Source organism: Pyrus communis, chromosome 2 (assembly GCF_963583255.1).
Source record: "Pyrus communis chromosome 2, drPyrComm1.1, whole genome shotgun sequence".
NCBI lineage: Eukaryota > Viridiplantae > Streptophyta > Magnoliopsida > Rosales > Rosaceae > Pyrus > Pyrus communis.
In genome coordinates this window covers 20,633,475-20,653,674 of record NC_084804.1, presented here as the reverse complement: position 1 = coordinate 20,653,674, position 20,200 = coordinate 20,633,475, and the positions used below count along the sequence as shown (strand labels likewise).

The window sequence follows — 20,200 nt, the reverse complement described above, 5'->3', positions numbered from 1 at the left end:
TTGGAAAAACATCTCTCATGCTTCCGGTAATCTGCATAGTGGGATAAGTTTAGCGGATCAGGTGACAATATTTTTATTTATTTATATGTATGCCACCCACATCAATATTTTAATTTATTTATTTGAGTTACACCCACATTTTATAATATTGTCTGATCCCACATTTATAGACAATACAAGCACAAGCTTTCTACAATGCGAAGAACCACAACAAATCATTCAATGGGAAATTGTCAAAGATTGCCCCAAATACAAAATTATGGTAACCAGTCTAGAAGTTGTCATGCACGGCATAGGTCTACACAGTTCGCCAGAAGAAGACACGGAAATGACTGCTGAAGAAGTGTCGGAGACCCAATTGACTTGTCAATCCCTCAGGCCTCAAGGTAAAAAGGCATCAAAGAAAAATGGTAGTTCTTCCAAAAATGACTACACTAAATATATGGAGGAACTTGCTCACCAAGGTGAACTGAACATGGAGCGAGAACTAGCTAGAGATGAGGAAAAAGCTGCTGCTATGCCAGCAATATTAGCAACTACTTAGAGACGTGATGTGGCGGCTAAGAGACAAAGAGAAATAGTTAATCGAGAGAATGAGATGATTAGAGAAGCACTTAATCAAGAAAATGAGATGCTTAGAGAAGAAAGGATAGCTCAAGCAGATCGTGACATTATGAACAAGTCTCTAGTAGGACTGTCTCCGAATTCAAAATATTTTTGGACATCAGAAAAAAGAGACGTCGTACAAAGGAGGCGTGCAAGAGATGCGGAAACAAGTCAATGGGGTTATAGCTACACAAATCCTAGTAACGAAGATCCTAGCACCACATACCCTAGCTCCAGAGACTTTTTATAATTTCGTATTTATTTGTAGTACTTTATTTAATTTCGTATGTAATTTTTATGTAATTTCGTCTTTATTTTTAGTAGTTTATGTAATTTCTTATTTATTTTTATTTATAGATGTAATTTCTTATTTATTATTAGTACTTTGTGTAATTTCTTATTTATTATTAGTACTTTATGTAATTTCTTATTTATTTTTAGAACTTTATGCAATTTCAAATTTATTTTTTTGTACTTTATTTAAACACATCAAATAAGATTACATTACCTCACCAAATAAACTTAAAAAAAAAAAAAAAAAAACACCAAATAAAATTACATAAACTTAAAAAAATACGCTTTATTCTTCAACCACAAGCTCATTGTAATTATCTTCACCTTCTTGCAATCCCTACTGGTGCTCAATCAAGTCATTCTGGCGGGGTACGTGCCAGTATGGCTCTTGCACATCGGTGTACCGCTGAACGATCAATTCATTGTAACGTCCATCCCGTTCCAACGGCTCGTGTTGCACGGGATCTTTGATCCGGTCATGAGCACAATAGATAAGTGTTATTCAGTTGTTCATCCGATCTGGCTCGTATTCATCGACGGCATCATAATCATACTCATCTTCCACAATCATGTTGTGGAGAATAATACACGTCATCATGATGGATCAAAAAGCCTCAACGTCAAACATTCTAACAGCAGACCTGACAATCGCCCAACGAGCTTGTAGGATACCAAAACAATGCTCCACATCCTTCCTACACCCCTCTTGACATTTTGCGAAGTGTTTTTCTTTTTCACTCTGTGGATGTGGCACTGTTTTGACAAACGTTGACCACCTTGGGTAAATGTCGTCTGCAAGGTGTATGGTCCGTCATATTTATGGCCATTAACCCAATATGTGCATCTCGGCGATTTTCCTTGCAGCAGTTCGTCGAACACTGGAAACTGGGCAAGGACATTTAGGTCATTCTAAACTCCTGGAACACCAAAAAAAAGCATGCCAAATCTATGTATCAAATGAAGCCACCGCTTCCAAAATGATACTTTTGGCTCCTTTTTTGTCGCCATAAGCTCCTTGCCACGCATTTGGACAATTTTTCCAAGTCCAGTGCATGCAGTCGATGTTTCCAATCATGCTAGGGAAGCCTCGCATCTCACCCTTCCTCAGAAGCATTCGCATGTCCCTTGGCGTGGGTGTCTGGAGGTACTAATTGGTGTACATGGCTTCAATTGCAGAGCAAAACCACATCAGGGACTCTAGAATAGTTGTTTTTCCCATCCTCGCGATCTCATCCACTTGATCTGCAGATGCTCCATATGCAAGCATTCGTAAGGCAGCCGTAATTTTTTGCTTAGGAAGAAGACCTAGAACACGAAAAATATCCTCTTTTTGCACGAAGTATGGATCATGGTCGCAAATAGCACTCATGATTTTGTCGAACAAACTTCGTTGCATTCTAAAATGACGTCTAAAAACATGATCAGGGAATACGCTGTTAGGAATAAAATAATCTTCCAAGGGATCTTTACCTCGTCTTTCCCTTTTTCTATCGAAGTTTGCAGCATGTCTGGGTTTGGTTATCTGACCCACAGTTTCCATGACACGGCGGGAATGTGAGGCAATCTGCCTTCTATAGTCATCATCCTCATCCTCCTCCATTGCAAAAGCCTCATCTCCACCTCCACCTTCCTCGAGATTGATCAATTCTTCATGTTGTGCCAACAATCTTTTATGTTGCTCCTCAAATTGTTTATGCACTCTCCTTGAAGAAGACATTGTAAAAAAAAAACTCAAGATTTGAAAACGATGAAGAATGATTCTGAGCTAAAAAGAAGGATTGAGTTTGGTGTGAGGATGGATGTAGAGATGTAGGGTTTATATGGACAAAAAAATAAAGGATAAGGTTCTGGACAATGTCACGTGGCACTACGTAATTGGTTGAAAATCTTATCGAAATCTTGGCTATATTATTGAAAACAAGAAGTGACACGTGGCACATCGGGATTGGTTGAAAATCTTATCGGAAATCTATCCACAAATAGTACGTTCGGATAATGACACGTGGCGTAATAAGATTGGTTGCAAATCTTAGCGGAAATCTATTCACAAAATAGTACATTCGGATAATGACACGTGGCATGACGAGATTGGTTAAAAATCTTATCCGAAATTAAAACTATTTTATTTATTTATTCTTTTATAAAACACTTTAAAATATTTTAAATGGGTTGAATGCTAGCGCATTTTGTAGGGGTGGAGATCGTTTGCGCCAGCGCATTTTTTAAGGGTGGAGATGCATTTGGCCTATTACTGTTCATTGGGGTCTATCACTTTTCACTGAGTGGATAAATGCGCTGGGTGCTAGCGCATTTGTGTTAGGGGTGGAACTGCTCTAATGTTGTGTCCCCCCAACCCTAATGGCTAAATATCTTGATTTATACTACTTCAAATTAAAACCCTACCTAGAAAAGGTCTTAGAATAATACTAGGAAACCAAATAAATTAAAATAAATTAGAAACATAATCCTAATCAAATACGGAAACCTGCCCAGCCACAAATCAGCCACGTTTTAGGACATCCTCTTCAAGTTCCAAGAAGAGCCCAAATCCAAAATCCATCATCTTCTAGCCCAAAAGTCGCAAATAAGCTATGTAGCTCAATCTGCCAGCACCGTGTGTTGGGCATAAATTAATTCGCCACGATCAGATGCTTCAAGATAAAATTATGAAATTTTGATACAATTGTCTTGACAGATCCACGAACTTGCTCCAATTGGAATCACTAAAAAATCCCACCATTTGATTACTTTATGATCAGAACAAGTTCACATGTCCTACATTAAAAACACATAGCAAATCATCAAAATCTCACCAAAATAATAATCAAAATATATCAAGAATAGGGAATAATATATAGTGTGACATCCCGTCCCGAGAGTATTAACGTACGTGTGAAATTACGACTTTGCCCCTAGTTCGTTTTGTCACGTTATTGATCGTTTTGTGTGGTGTGGCATGTGTTGGACCACACACACACACACTGTCTCTCTCTCCCATGTTTTCCTCTCCATTTGTCTCTTCTCTGTCTCTCTCTCTCTCTCCCCGAGTCCTCCATCATTCTTCTTCCTTCTGTAAACGTACGGACAACACACCACTCACCCAAACCTTAGTGGATTGAGGAAACCAAGGGCATTTTTGAACTCGTGAAGCTCGTGCGAGTGCAACCATACCACTTTCAGGTGAGAAATCCTTCGTTTTCACGTCGATTCGAGGTGGTCCAATTTGAGTACTATTCATGCAAACTTAATCTAGCATGTTTTTGGACTTTTGAAGCTCATAGGTGTCTTAGTGAGGTCCCAAGGATCCTCGGAGTGCTTCGTTGGACAAATTTGGACGTCGGGATAGCTTGGTTCAAAGTTTGGCCGGAGCTTTCGGGGCTTTTTCTGGTGAATCCACGCCGAGTTAGGGGTCAAGGCAGGTATGGATGTGTTCGTCTCATCAATACCTTCATTTTGATATAAAGTACGTCGAAAATGGTTAAGAAATGAAGAAGTTATGACACTTTGAAGTTTACCCAGAAATTCCGGCAAAACACCCACCTCCGGCGAAACCAGTCCGGCGACGCGAGGAAGAAGACGCGCGCGTGGGCAGCGCGTATACAGGGCGCGTTAGGGCGCGTGAGAGCTCCAAATTGAGTTCTAAAAATTGTCACGTGTTCGTGACGTCGTGTAGATCACCGTGGTATATTCACACACCCAAATTGAGCAACGTATGAGAAAGTTATTGACGAATGCTTGTGTATGTGCGTTTAAATGATGATTTTATAATTATTCTTTTATAGGTGAAACTTGTACGGACGACGAATGTAACCAAACTAGGCGTGAGGGTTACGAACCGGCTACTTATCAGTAAGTGGGCAGTTATTTTTCAGTATATATATACGTATGCTTGACGTATTTCCCAGAAAACGTATTTTAAAAGAAATACGAATTAAATATCCTGTCATATATGCATCATATTTTAACATGTGCATTACCATAATTATGCATACTGTTGCATGGTGCTGAGGAGGCCCAGGTAAGCTACATTTGACATACATTTGATATACATTTGATATACGTATGAAATGCGTTTGGAATACGATTGAAATACTATGGAAATACAAAGGAGATATGATTGAAATATGATGAATTATACGATTGTGATATGATTGAGATATAATTAAGATACGATTGAGATATTATGCTGATAACGATCATGAGATATGATTGAGATATGAAGAATGATATGATAGAGATGTGATTGAAAGCTCATAACCTGCACCCCCGGTGTTAGTGCTCCCGTCCTGAGCAGGGCACAGTCCTTCACGTGATGTTCACCTCCCGCACCACATGCTCAGCTTGGATCCAAGCTAGGTGCACAGGCTTGTCGTACAAACCACATTAGGTGGTTCCGACTCGTAGGTGACCCGCGATTATTCGCACAGCCTTCACGTGATCGTAGCACTATAGTGTACATATGTATTACACCCAGGCCTGTCGTACAGACCACTTTAGGTGGTTCCGACTTATGGGCAGGTTCAGTTGTTCAGTTATTGAGTTTGAGATTTGAGCTCTATATGCAGCCGTACAGGTCACGTTAGGTGACTCCGGCTGCCAGATGTTATGCTATTGATGTGATTTATACCTGAGCACTTGCATATCATTATGAGGCTTTGACATGGCACATTCTTGAGCATGATTGGTATACCCTTGAGCATGTTTGGCATATTTATACATACGTATATATGTTCATTTTCTGGGAAACTATACTTGTTTTACGGCGAGGGGTTAGTATATTCAAAGAGAAAAGAAGGTTCTGAATAAGTTTGTTTTGCTGACCCACTCAACTTTGTTTTGCGCCCCTCCATGTTTAAGATATCAGAGCTTGGTGGCTACGAGGAATCCAACGGTGTTCTGACAGAATGGACAAAAATTAGGACTCACCTTTGGGTGTTTCATCTTAGAAATTGTATCTTTAAAGCTTCCGTACTGTGTAAATGGTTACGTCACTCTCACGTGACGCCCAGCATGCCCTCCTTCGGGACAGGGTGTGTCATATAGTATAAAATCGACTCATCAGTCCTGAACCACCAATTCCTCCACCTCAGCACTAGCCATTTGTCTCTTTGTGTGGGTTCCAACACTAGTGCCTTTCCTAGTCATATACCTAGCGGATTTAGTGTAAAGTTTCCCAGGATCATTGCTCAGTTTCCTTTCTTGTCTTCTTCTTACCCAGTGGATTTAGTGTAAAGTTTCCTAGGATCTCTTGTTCACTTTCCTTTCTTGTCTTCTTGTTACCCAGTGAATTTAGTGTAAAGTTTTCCAGGTTCTTTTGTTCAGTTTCCTTTCTTGTCTTCTTGTTACCTAGTGGATTTAGTGTAAAGTTTCCCAGGATCTTTGCTCAATTTCCTTTCTTGCCTTCTTCTTACCGCACACTTCTCATAAACTAGTTGAACGTACAGAAGGACCCCCAAGACAAATGTATTTCGAAATTTGCTAATAATTCCAAATCTAAAGCAAAATATACCGTTAATGCCCATATTCCAGTTAGTTGATAAGGTAAATTTACCTCTGAGAAGTTGGGTGGTTGTGAATTATTAACTCTCTCCCTTGTGCTATGTTCTTGTTGGGGGTATTTATTGATATTCCTTTTGCGTTTACTTTCCATTCTGCACCTCACTCTGTTGTTCTCTGTAATTCCATCTGCCAGTGCCACCACGACCTTAAATTCCCACAGCAGATCTAGGGAAGGAAGACAGGACACAAGTAAATGCCACTCACACGTAGGGGATAAGCACTCTCACAGCGGAGAGAAGATACTCACGGAGGAGATAAGCAATCTCACGGCGAAGAGAAGACCCGTATTTTTCTTTTACATATGGTAAACCCACATCTTGAAATAATAAATGTTGACTAACAATTTCTTTTCTCTCCAATAGTATTTTAACCAATAAAAACATGGATAAATATTAACAGAAATTATAAAAATGGAATATGAAGAATCAATAAAAATACGAAAATTTATTTTTTATGTCGACCGTTGGATGAGAGCGACGGCCCAGATCGTTTTTTGTCGCGGAAAATTTTCAGAGATTTAGAGAGACGATCGAGTGAGTGGTTCCATACATTTCCAGTTTCCGGTAATAATAATATGACAAATCCACCAAGAAACTCTACTTCCACTCCCTCCACACCTCTGTAAATCCCTTTCAATTTCCATGCAACTGGCCAAATACTCACAAACAAGAACCACTGCAGACTACTACCAGCATCCCCTTCAGCAGCCCTAGCTCGCTGCCCTTTCTCTCTCAGGCCCACAACTTATCTCCTTCTCTGCCTTGCTTTGGCTCGTCTCTGCGGGGAATTCGAGGCTCGAGGTTGCTTGGCAATGGCGTGCTGGCCAGAGCTGAGGACGAAGCACGAGATTCGAAGTCTTCTTCTTCTCCTCCGTCGGTTCAGCAGTAGAAAGTTAAATCCAGCTCCGACAGAGAGTTGCAGGGTCTTCTTTGGCGAAAGTTTCGTATTTTAACTGCACCCAGTTGTTAGTTTTCCTGGTTTTGAAATTTGGTTGGTTAATCTTGAGTCTTGACAAAGTATGTATAAATTTGAATTGGTTAAGTCCTGAAAAGTTTAATATAATCGGATAAATTTGTGAGAATTAGCAACTTTGAAAGCCCGTTGGATTAATTTGTTGATATTAGTATTTGAAATGCATCAGTTGCACCTGCACAGAATTTTAGTAATTAGTTCATGGGAATGGAATTGCCTAATAGGATAAGACATGGGTTTCTCTTGGATTGCCTATTGGTTGCTGTTTGGAAACTAAATTATCGAAACTCGAAAGTTTTGAATCACCTTTTAGCATATTATCAGGAGTTGAACCCAAGTTCTGGATCATGTGATCCTCTATGTTCGGTTGACGAAACAGGCTCGGAAGAATTTAAGGCCAAGTACAGGCCAAAGACTGATTTGCTGAAAGCTAAAGACTGATTTGCTGAAAGCTATTGCAGTATTTGCAGCAGCTGGAACAGGGGCAGTGGCAATGTACCACTCCTGGGTTGTTGCCAATCAGGTAACATTTTATTTGCAGCGTCATTGTTTAAAGGTGCCTTTCCCATGATATCATAAGTGCTTCTTAAGCATATAATTTAGAAGGGATGCTTTGTTACAACACTAAGTTGATAAGACAAACCCATGATACAGGATGTTGCCATGGCATTGCTGTTTGGAATAGGATATGTGGGCATCATTTTTGAAGAATCGCTGGCCTTCAACAAAAGTGGAGTAGGTCTGTTAATGGCTGTGAGTTTGTGGGTAGTAAGAAGTATTGGGGTAAGATTTATATTTACTACTTGAAACTGCAACCGGGTTTGCAATATCTTGTACATGTAAGATATTTCTGAAATCATAAGAACAACAAGAAGACATTAGGATCACGGATTTGATAAACCAAAATTATAATAAATCAATTACAATTTACTTATTTTTGGAGTATGGAAGACATGGCTCTTGTGGATGACAAAGGAGTCTTCTACTTTCAACAAGCAGAAGTGTTCCAGCAATAATAGGGTTTGCTTAGAATGGAACGTGTATTTTGTGAAAGCAAGGACACCCTTTATATAGTGATTAGGGTTCCTCCAATTCCGCCTATTATAGTAATTAGAGGAATACACCAAATCACCATTTATTCTTAATGTTGTCCCACCAAGGCATGTACAATATGTCTTACTTAATTAGGGTTTCAATTAGTCAACTAAATATATCTTGGTTCCATGATTCTCGCTAACCAATATTCAATCACGTTAAAAGCCAAATATTTTGAAGATCAAGTTATTTGTCTTTCAAGTAATTCGATTCATAATAATTGACAACTCAACATGAGTCTTACATTCTCCCACTTTGAGTGTCAATACCAATAGTTTGATTGCAACAAGAATCACAGTGATCACTGAACCAAAGATACAAAAGTTTTCCCTCAAAAGACAACTATTACTCAAACTAAATGTAGAACTATAGAAATCCAAATGCATATCTTTCTGCATTTGTGCTCTATAATCACATGCACATTCAATCCAAGCATACAGTTGTAGACTATGCCATGGTGTCTGAAACTAATGAACCAAATATCTATTTCACTAAACAAAATAAACTCTAGCATGAGTTCCTTGCACGAATTTTTGTCAATTTAAACAATCTGATATAATAACAAAATTAGGATTTCTCATTAAAACTTATGACCAAAAGTTTAAACAAGATTACTCTTAAAGTATCAACCACTCACACTTCATTATTTCAAAACAAAAGGCAAGCTTTTACTCCCACTAACCAAAATAGTCAAATACTTCAATTTTTTCAAAAAACAAAAGGTAAACTTTTACTCCCACTGATTAAGAGAGTAAAAAAAAAAACTTTGTAAATGTCTACAAAATGAAACAGATACCTTTCAAATACTCCCATTAGCAAAACATTAGTTATGGGATTTAAAACATAAAATTTGTGAGCTCAACATCTTTACTCTAGATATCTGTAGGGAAGTGACTCTTGTGACTGAAAAACTATACAAAATCATTTGGTCAGTTTTGTTCATCTAACATTTGACAGAAATAGAAAACTTTAACTAAATGTTTTCTTACTACATCAAAAGCATATAATTCTAGAATCATCTTTGGACATAAACTAATTATATTAGGTTTGCTTAGCTAAAACATAAAATACAAGGGCAAACGTATATAGCTTCAACACTTTTGAGCAGATGAAGTATATACAATCTTGTCAATTCCATGTTTCACTATACATTGATTTATAGTTGTACTGAATAAGAAAACACTTTTGAGCAGATTAATTATCCATCAATAACATATAAATCACAAGTCCAATTTCTTGAACAACAAACAAGAATTAATAAGCAAAACACTTTTGAGCAGAATATGCTCATTAACCCTTCTTAAATTTCTTGCAAGATTAGTTGCATATATAAAATATAAACTAGTATGATAATGTGCATTTTCTCTACCAAAACTATGGCCATTAAAAGCATGCAAATTTGATGAGTGTGAAGCCCATAATACATTATTTCTCCCACTTGGGCAAACAGTCAAAATTGCAAGATTAAACACTGGAGAAAGTGGTTTTCATATACCAAAATATAGGCTAGTTGAATCAATAAAGATCAAATACATAATTTTTTTTTTTTAAAGTAGGTTAGAATTAAAAAGTTCATAAATAAAAACTTATAAAATGACTACAAATTTTATTTTATTTTAGTGTATGAGAGAAGACTCACATATGTGTTAAAGATTAGGTCATAAATTAAAATGAAACCTAATAAGAGAATCCAAACTCAAAATTTATGTTTTAATTCTAAAACAAAGTCGATTAAAATAAACACTTAGATATCTTAATAACATCAATTTTTCAACAATAATTTTAATCCAATTTAGAACTTAGAGAAAATTAAGGCAAAAGATTGGCAAAATTACCTACTCATTCTCGATTATGCAAGATTCATCATGGAAGTAGTCGAGTTGTGGAGGATCGAACCAATTGCAAATTGCATGATTGTTACACCTTTGGGCAGAAACTAATCATGCAAAGAAAATACCTGCATGGCTAGTCAAAACATAAAATACACAAAATACATATAGCTTCAACAGCTTTGGTCAGATGAAAATATGTTAGAAGTACTTTATGATTTTCTATAATACTAATTTATAATTGGTGAGTGATTTCCTGAAATTCCTATTGCGACAAGAGTATTCACCATATAAATTAGAATTCTAATTTTTCAAAATAATCCTTAAGAACATTATTAAATAACCGTTTTGTTGGATATTCAATGATTCTCAAAAGATTCAACCAGATACAAAAGTACGTCGTTGTTGACATTGAACAATAGACTTCTCGAAAGAGGAAACATGGTTATTCAGTTATTTGACAGGGACCAAAATGATCAATTAGTAAACTGATGTCACTTTCCAATTTTCTCTCAAAAAACAATTATCATCATAATCAGAATTGATGACCAAAAAAAAAAACATTGGTTTAAGCAAAACAAACCAATACATCTTTAAATCAAAATTTCATCAGTGTTGTCTATAAAAGTCGTTAGTATTGAGAATTTGCATAAAGAGGACATATTGGAACCATAAACTTGTATAATAATCGGTGCCAATAGATGTGCACAAATTAGTGAAACAATATCACGTAACAAAACTAGTTTTGAAGTACCAAAATTCAGCAGTACTACTTTAGTTTGCAAATTCACTAAAAACTCAATTCTCTTTAGATTGTCATGAAAATTTTTAGGTATGCACTAGACATATATGGCTACTATTTGGAAAATTTTCATGATTTTTTAAAAATATTAAACGAGCCAAAAAATGAATTTGAAAAGAGAGGTGCTTTAGAAACTGCAGAAAATGTTCAGTACAGACCTAAGATTACAAATTCACCAAATATTCATTGTTCATCCGATATGCATGAAACTTTTCAGACATAAAGTAAACATACAAATCTGTTAATTCCCAAAAGTTCATAATTTTTGAGACTTTACAAGTGTACTAAAAGAAAATTAGAAATGGGATGTGCTGCAGAAACGGCAAAAATTCTGCCATACATACTGGAGACTAAATAATTCATCAAAAATTTAATTTTTCTCCAATATACATCAAAATTTTCAGAATTTAAGTAGACATATAAATTTATTGTCAGCCAAAGTTCCATAATTTTTACAATCTTTAAAGTGGGCTAAAAATAAAATCGAAATGGAATGTGCTGCAGAAGCTGAGTAAATTCTGCAGTATAGTCCTGAGGTTAAAAATTCACCAATAAGTCATTTTCAAACCAATGTGAGTGAAAATTTCCAGATTTAAAATAAACATATCAATGTGTATCATACTTAAATTTCATAAATTTAGGAGTTGCATAGGTATATCAAAATAATATTTCAAACAGATTATGCTGCATAATTCCAGCAACATAGTATCACACTTAAAAAATTAACCATAAATCCATTTCTTCTACAAAAAAAATGAATTTTTTTTTTCTGTGTATACAATCCATTATATAATATAACATGGCAAATTTTCACAAAGTTAGGTTAGGAAAATCTATCAAAATCGTAATCAAATAGGACACGTTGCAAGGTATGCAATACTCCATCAATATTTCCCAAGCGCTACCAAAAATTTCAGATTGATTCATAATTTAAATAAAATCAATTTACAATCTTTAATATGCTCAAAACACTAAAATTTCTTAAGTAAATTAAAGGTTCATTTCATTAGATAAATAACCTTTAAAATGCCCAAAACATTAAAAGTTCTCAAACAAATTTGTTGAGTCACAAAATTGTTGGTTTGGGCAAAATAAACCAATCTATATGTATCAAAATTAGGCTTATATAAGGAACAATATCTCAACATTATTAATCTATCTCAACCATCAGTCATAAAATCCAAAAGAAATCACAAGCTTTGTGAGTGCATGATACATATCCAAATTTAAAATATGGAAACATGATATCCAAAATACGTAACTCCTTAATTCTAAAAGATTCTTTATAAGAGACTTTATTAGTAAAAGAAATGAGTTAATTCAAATAATCAAATACAAAACAGGTAATTTAATTGTAATTTCAATCTAGCTTAAATTCCCATAATAGTTGTATTGTGATTCACAACCCAAAATTCAAGGAGACTACTAAATTCCCTTTTAAGAAAACGTATTAAAATAATTTCTCTTTATATGGGCATTATCAATAATTATGAAAATACTTTTAATCTCACAATAAAACAATTAGTGGAATATATTTTAAATTTAGAATCTCCTCCAATTTAGATGATAATTATCAATTAATTTTAAAATGAATTCCATAAGGAAATCTACATACAACACCAAAATAAATTAGTCAACATTAAATTAAATTGATTAGGAGATTACTAACATAATTAGAAAATTGCAACATGTCTAATGCAATATAATTAGGATTACTGATATTAATTAAGAATAAGAGTACGTAAGCAGAAGCATGAAATCCCAGAAACTAATACCAAAATCCATATTAATTCGTAGGAAAATTTGTATTCGAAAAAAATTATAATTTACGGTTCCTTCTCCCAAACCTAATTTTGATACTTCTGTAGGCTCCTTCAACTGATATAGCTGTTTCAGAGTTACAACATGCATTTGCTGAAGTCAGTGAAATAGTGTTTTTCTTGCTTGGTGCAATGACCATTGTCGAGATAGTTCATTCACATCAAGGATTTAAGCTGGTTACTGACAATATAACCACTCGAAAGCCAAGGACGCTTCTTTGGTTGGTGAGTTCTTTGCTTCTGCTGTCATGCAAATAATCTTTTCTACTGCACATTTGGAATATTCAATCAACTTCTTGGAACATACCATATTTCGCTGTATTTTCTGTGGTATTAGAGATTTTTTTGTCCTCTAAAATTCAAACAGATAAGAGAGTTCAATAGAAACCACAGGGAAATTCCAAATTAAACTTTTTGTGACAAGCTTGTTCTTTTACTGCTTACATTACTTTATGTATCAAGTATCAAGCAATAACAATTTATTGTTGAATTTTTTCAGGTGGGTTTTGTCACCTTTCTCCTTAATTCAATTCTTGACAACTTGACGTCTACCATTTTCATGGTTTCTTTGTTGCGAAAATTAGTTCCTCAGTCAGAATTTCGCAAGTATGTTCTAACCATCTACTATATATCTTTTGTATGTAAGAATCTTTTTTAAGATCTCTGAAAGAACAAAGGAAGATTGAAAGAATTTCTTTAGCATTTCTCTTTTAAAGAACTAAAGAAGATTACAACTAAAATTGAAAATCGACTTTTTGTGGTACTCATAATATTGTTTCTTTAAGCACCACTTTAGCATGTTCATAGTTCCTAGCCGATTCGGTCATTTATGAAGTTGTACTATATTTTCTGTACAGTAATGGAGCTCAGATAGATGCGTGATTTTCTGCGTTGTTTACTGAATTGTATTTTATTGACAGGCTTTTAGGAGCTGTTGTTGTCATAGCAGCAAATGCCGGTGGTGCATGGACTCCTATTGGTGATGTTACCACTACTATGCTCTGGATTCATGGTCAGATATCCACATTGGAGACAATGAAGGTCTTTTTCTTCGTTCCAAATAACTTCTTTTTTTCGCATTGTCCTATTATCTGTTGACTAGGGATTTCTGCTATATGATCTACTGGTTTGGTATTGAGATGATTTTATAAAAGTGGGTATAAAAAAAAACTAAGTTCATAAAGGTGTTTGATAAACACTTAAAAAACAGTTTATTTTCACAGTTTTGGATAAAAAAAATGTGAAAACGTGAAGCAGCAAAAATGAGCCTTGAAAGAAAGCTGAAACGTGAAGCAGCATAAATGTTGGATTATATGTTGAATGTTGGATTATGATTTCTTGTTAAATGTTGGATTATGATTTCTTGTTAAACGTTGGATTATATGTTTAAGATAAAGTTTATAAATATTTTTCTTTTAAAAATAAAGTATATTTAGTAATTCACCTTTATTTGTTAAGAAAATTAAATTAATGGCAAATCTAGAATTATACATTTTTTGGTCATTTCACACAATCATAACTGTTTTACATAAAAGTTTACCAAACACTATAATACTATTTTTTTTTCCAAAAGCACTTTTACAAAAAAGTTTACCAAACACTCTGCTGCTTTATTTCACAGCTGCTTATTCTCACAACACAGTAAAAGCATTTTTTTTTTCAAAGCAGAGCAATACCAAACCAGCTTGATGTATGTTGGTTGAACTGCAAATCTGTTACAATTGCATGATAGGTTTATTGGTTTTTTATCTTCCGCCGATCTTTTGTATGTTTTAAAAGGCTCGCCACCGATCTTCTGTATGTTTTAAAAGGCTCGCCTCAAGGTGCGCCTAGGCGTCCTCTAAGGCTAGGCGTAAGGGTTGTCGCCTCTGTTTTGAGGAAGTGGGCGGACGATGTCGCCGGAGTCGCCTAGGCAAGCCTCAGGGATGTTTTTTTTTTTTTTTTTTTTTACTCCCAAACCCAAATTTGGGGTAGGTTTTAACTGCCTCATACCTCTTCCTTGCAGTATCGTCTCTCTGCCTTTTTCTTCTGATTTTTATTTTTTTATATAATGGATGTGTGTGATGTCTACGTGCATTGTTATGTGTGTACTCATTGTGCTTTTCATCCTCTATTTTATATATATATATATATAATATGTATATATATGTGTGTATATATATTTATAATATATGTATATATGTGTGCTGAGGGTGATTATTGATTAATAATTTTTTTTAATATAATATATGTGTACGCTCAATGTATATATTAAAAAATTTAGGTCATGTGAGGTTTTGCCTCACGCCTAGGCCGGGTTATCCTTCGAACGCCTCGCCCACGCCTCACGCTTTTAATGCATATACAATTGATTTTGTTATTATTTTTGTTGACATGATTGCTTTAGAGGTATGTGAAAAAGTTTTGTAAACACGTGAAATTGATTTTTCCATTTAGATTTTCTGGTCATATCTGCCAAGTTGGATGTCTAGATATTGGACACTTTGTCTATGTAAAATATCATCCTCGAAAGGAATAATTTTTTTCAATATTCTGACATAAAATGAATATGTTTTTCTTACTTGCAGACCTTGTTTATACCTTCGGCCGTCTCTGTTGCTGTTCCACTGGCGCTTATGTCCCTGACTAGGTACTTTTTTTTCATTTTCAAACCAAAGACACGGAATTGAGACATGAAAGTTAGTATTAAACTTGGTAAATCATAGATGAATGATATGATTTTTTTCTTCCATTCAGTGGAGTAAGTGGGGAAGGACCAGACACGTCCGATGTTATGGCATCTGAACGGATGGCACCTCGGGGACAGCTTGTTTTCTCTGTAGGCATTGGAGCTTTGGTTTTTGTTCCAGTGTTCAAGGCCCTAACTGGTTTGCCTCCGTACATGGGTATGTTGCTGGGACTCGGAGTACTTTGGATTCTGACTGATGCTATTCATCACGGTGAATCGGAAAGACACAAGTTAAAAAGTCCGCAGGCTTTTTACGTACACTAGGCAAAATTAAGCAGTCAATAAGTTTCAAGTCGATCACGGCTTAGCATCCTATATTTTTCTTTCTACGTACACTAGGCAAAAGTTCCGCTGCTTGTAAAAAGTGGCTTCGAGAGTTATAAGTTTCACTTTCTGCATTTTAACTTTTCTTGTACTGGTGGATCCATGCTAGTTATTGGTTCTGCAGCTGGAGTCGCTTTTATGGGGATGGAAAAGGTGGACTTCTTCTGGTACTTGCGGAAGGTATCAACTGTTTTCGTAAACTGTTTACGGTATCATCTTTGAAGTTTAGTCTTCCTTTGGGTGTTGATGAAAAAATTCACTGTCCTTTGTGCATTGTGCAGGTGAGTGGTTTTGCTCTTGCTGGTTATGCCGCTGGTTTCGCTGCCCATTTAGCAGTTCAAAACCTCCACATCTCCCTACCGACGACAGTAGCTCAGGTTCCTTTCATTTATGGTTCATGAATTAAAGAGTTCAAGCTTTGGAATGTCTGGCATCGAATGAATGCCGGAAAAATGATTCTCGCGCATATAATATATAGAAAGTTTCTGAAGTTATGGAAATAAGATCCGTTCAACGACAAATGTAAGTGCTTTTAAGAAATGCAGAAGTGCTTTTAGTTCCTGCAGGGTAAAGGACACATTCTCTTATTGCGACGAAAGCAATTCATATAGTAAATTATATTTCACCTTTGAAACTGCAGAACAAATTATAGCATTCCAAAGAAAACAGAGCACACAGCATGGTGATTTCATCTCAATAGGGCAAAACTAAAATGGAACTAGAAATATGGGGACAATAAAAGCTAAAATAAAGTACATACTCGTTGTCGCAAACCGAATTATTCATCCTTCTCACCTAAATCTACCACAAAATCATACAGATTTCCAAAATCGGGCAGGTAACATGTAGCAATGCCACCAAAAGTGAAGCAAACCATAAGGCAGGCAGAGTCTACAACTTGAGGAAAACAAACTCTTCAATGGCTGGAACATCCCCAATCCTTTTCAAAGACTGCTTGCTGGGTTGGTCATCCACTCCAATTGCCATCACAGCCTGCTTTCGCGGGGCAATCCTTCCAACGCTCATGAAACTTACATTCACATTCTCCTCTCCTAAAATGCTTCCGACCAGTCCTATCATACCCGGCTGATCAACCTGTCTGCAGAGGATTATGCTACCTTCCAAACTCACATCAACTTCGAATGATCCAACCTTTGTCAAGTGAGGAACCCCATCCTTAACCCGACCCTCCACCGTGATCTCTCCGCTCTCTGATATCGCACTGGCAAATTTGGATTCCACGTTGGCAATCTGCACTTGGATGGAATCTAGTGGACTTTCGGGTGAACCATCGAGCATTGTTCGCTCTTCTGTTATCCTGAGTCCTCTCTGTTTAGCAGTGAAATCTGCATTAACCAGATTCACAAAAACGCTGGATATCGGCTCAATGAGACCCTTGGTAATCATGGCTCGGAGCAACCTAGTGTCAAGGTCATCAGGGGCCCTAGCTGACGCATATGAGACCTTGACATTTTTCACACCGCTTCCTCCTGCCACTAACTGGACAGCCAGTCTTCCAAGCTTCTCAGCAAGCACAACATACGGCTTCAGTTCCGTCAAAACCTACAATCAAGAATGGCAAGAGAAATTGTAAATTGTAAATTGTCGCAAGAGCCTGAAGCATTTAATCTAAATATTACATCGGTAAGAATAACAATTGAAGTTTTAAGTACTGGGTATCAAAAGCGCATCCCCACATCCCATTTTTTGCCATACACTAACGCAATACAAACATTTTAGATTTCGGATGTGAATCTTGAAAAATTCATACTCAGAAACATAACAAGTAGCTCTGCAGATCAAGAACCACATTTCCATTAATCAATTCAATTGTAACATTTCGAGAGCAGACAGTAAATAAACTACCCAGGTACTTCCTAGAACCCTGCAGGGAAACGCACAAGACAAACCACTCGAAATGCAAGAGACACAATATTGGGCAATTGAGATGATACCTCAGCGGGAACCATTGGTGCATTGACTGCAGTGGCGGCAAGCTCCCCTTTCAAGGCTCCAACGACAGCTTCAGCAATTTCAACGGCCACACCTTCCTGCACATCAAATTCAAAAATCATAAGATACCAGGTGAAACAAAAACTAGGCATTAAGATATAGATGCAAACCAGCAAAGGCTACCTGTGCTTCCATGGTACTGGCACCAAGGTGAGGAGTAGCGGTAACTCTCTCATGCAACACCAACTTGTTGCCCTGTGGTGGTGGCTCCACCGTGAACACATCAAGAGCAGCCTACAAACGAAAAAAATAAATGACCTTTTTAGCTTTCCTGCACAATATTGAAATGCATATGGCATTTGAATATGTAAAGGGTAAGAACCAAACCTGAGCAACAATTCCGGCATCGAGTGCCCTGAGGAGTGCATCCTCATCAATGACGCCACCACGAGCGACGTTCACGATTCGAACTCCCTTCTTCATCTTAGCAAAAGTGTCATCATTGAGAACCTTCTTGGTGGCTGGAGTGAGAGGCATGTGCAAAGATATGAAATCGGCGGTGGCCAAAGCCTCATCGAAGCTCACAAGCTCCACACCAATGGCACGAGCACGATCTGCAGGGGCGTACGGGTCGTGGGAAATCACGTGCATACCGAGCCCCTTGGCACGCCGAGCCACTTCAGATCCAACTTTCCCGAACCCCATCACGGCTAAGGTCTTCCCAACAAGGGAAACACCTACATACTTGTTCCTCTCCCATTTCCCTGCAACACAACGAAATTGAATCACAACTGTTCGACGAAATACCTCAACGACCTTTCATTTCCCAAAACAGAGGAATGATTGCAATTACTCACCGGCTTTCACAGACGCGTCGGCCTGAGCGACGTTGCGAGCCATGGCTGTCAAGAGAGCAATCCCGTGCTCGGCGGCCGCAACGGTGTTGGCCGTGGGGGCGTTCACCACCAAGCACCCGAACTCAGTCGCCGCAGCCAGATCCACGTTGTCGATGCCGACGCCAGCTCTTCCCACAACCTTCAACCTCCCGCCGGAGGATTCGAACACCTCGCGGGTGACCTTGGTCCCGCTACGCACGATCAACGCGTCGCAGAGCGAGATCTTGGTGCAGAGCTCCTCGGGGCTGAGATTGTAGGAGCAGTCGACATTAGCGAACTGCTTGAGGAGGTTGATTCCGGGTTCTCCGAGCTTCTCTGAGACGAGGACGGTGGGCTTGGCGTCGAGGTTCGCAGCAGACAGCACCACGACCAGCCGCGGAAGAGCCCGGCGGCGCGAGGCGGGAGTTACTGAGAAAGCGGAGAGGGAGGGCTTGGAGGAGAGAGAGAGGGCGGGGTTTCGGGAAAATGGGGAGCGGATTTGGAACGCTGATGCGGCCATAGTCGGGTCGGGCCGGCGGTGATGCTAGAGGTGGCGGCGACGGTGGTATTATTGTATGTATAGGTGAGTGTCAAGTGTGTACATTGCTGGGTGTAATTTATATATAGCTGGGTGTGGGGGTGGGTGGGTTTGGTGGGTGGGAGGAGAGAGAGTGAGATTGAGATCCGAGAGAGAGAGAGAGCGAGGTCAGCCCACGGAATCAGGGACTCGGAGCGTTGTCGTTTGAGACAGGGGGGTACTTTCACGCGCTGGTTTATCGAGCGGGGAAAGTGGTAGGGAGCGAGAGTGGGGAGGGTGTTTCGGGATTGGACTTTTCCCCAATAAGTTTTCTTTTTTTGGTCAATTTTCTCCAATAAATTTGGTTTTTGGTAAAAACACCAACCCCCGGCCACGTCATGTTTGGAGGCTGTTTCTGCCTTTTATTTCTTTTGCTTACTAGATTTCTTTCTCATTCAGCTTTAATAAATTTCTTTTTTTGATAAAAAAATTAATTTCACATGAACTTGATTTCATTTCCATAAATATTTTTAAAAATTAATTTACACTACAATAGTTAAGTGTGTCATCCAGGGTTTAAACAAATCAAATGAGGTGAATCTTACTGTTACGTGGCATTTGATTTGAACAATAATGTACTGTCATGTTATGAGATTTAAGATATTGGCTTAAATAAAGGACTTTACTTCAACATGCACGACTAGTGATACAAGAGTAGATATGAGCACTGTTTTAAAAATCTTCACCTAGTGCTGTATAGGCCTTTTTAGGCGCTAAGCGGTTAACCATTACTTCGATTAATGTTTAAACGTTTGAAAATTAAGAA

General features: G+C 37.5%; 2 protein-coding genes and 1 pseudogene across 2 annotated transcripts; 1 reads left to right on the top strand and 2 right to left on the bottom strand.

The window, feature by feature from the left end:
• Nucleotides 1-2,047: 2,047 nt before the first annotated feature.
• Nucleotides 2,048-2,617, bottom strand: LOC137724932 (uncharacterized). Its single transcript, XM_068463569.1, has one exon. It carries the CDS (start codon nucleotides 2,615-2,617, stop codon nucleotides 2,048-2,050), a length of 570 nt encoding a protein of 189 aa, XP_068319670.1.
• A 3,797-nt stretch (nucleotides 2,618-6,414) lies between these two features.
• On the top strand, nucleotides 6,415-16,430 carry LOC137724931 (sodium/proton antiporter 1-like; annotated as a pseudogene).
• Nucleotides 16,431-16,635: 205 nt separating this feature from the next.
• LOC137725145 (D-3-phosphoglycerate dehydrogenase 1, chloroplastic-like) lies at nucleotides 16,636-19,473 on the bottom strand. Its single transcript, XM_068463734.1, has 5 exons — nucleotides 18,840-19,473; nucleotides 18,370-18,746; nucleotides 18,166-18,276; nucleotides 17,985-18,080; nucleotides 16,636-17,592 (listed from the first exon to the last, which is right to left on the bottom strand). Exons 1-5 carry the CDS (start codon nucleotides 19,375-19,377, stop codon nucleotides 16,921-16,923), a joined length of 1,794 nt encoding a protein of 597 aa, XP_068319835.1. The 5' UTR covers nucleotides 19,378-19,473; the 3' UTR covers nucleotides 16,636-16,920.
• Nucleotides 19,474-20,200: the final 727 nt, after the last annotated feature.

What these genes read in the sequence shown, in the direction of transcription:
- LOC137724932 (XM_068463569.1), bottom strand. Translation starts at nt 2,617, where the DNA reads ATGTCTTCTTCAAGGAGAGTGCATAAACAATTTGAGGAGCAACATAAA.
- LOC137725145 (XM_068463734.1), bottom strand. Translation starts at nt 19,377, where the DNA reads ATGGCCGCATCAGCGTTCCAAATCCGCTCCCCATTTTCCCGAAACCCC. An exon ending in CGACGCGTCTGTGAAAGCCG is followed by an intron (nt 18,747 to 18,839) that starts GTGAGTAATTGC and finishes GTTGTGTTGCAG; the next exon opens with GGAAATGGGAGAGGAACAAG. An exon ending in ATGCCGGAATTGTTGCTCAG is followed by an intron (nt 18,277 to 18,369) that starts GTTTGGTTCTTA and finishes TTTCGTTTGTAG; the next exon opens with GCTGCTCTTGATGTGTTCAC.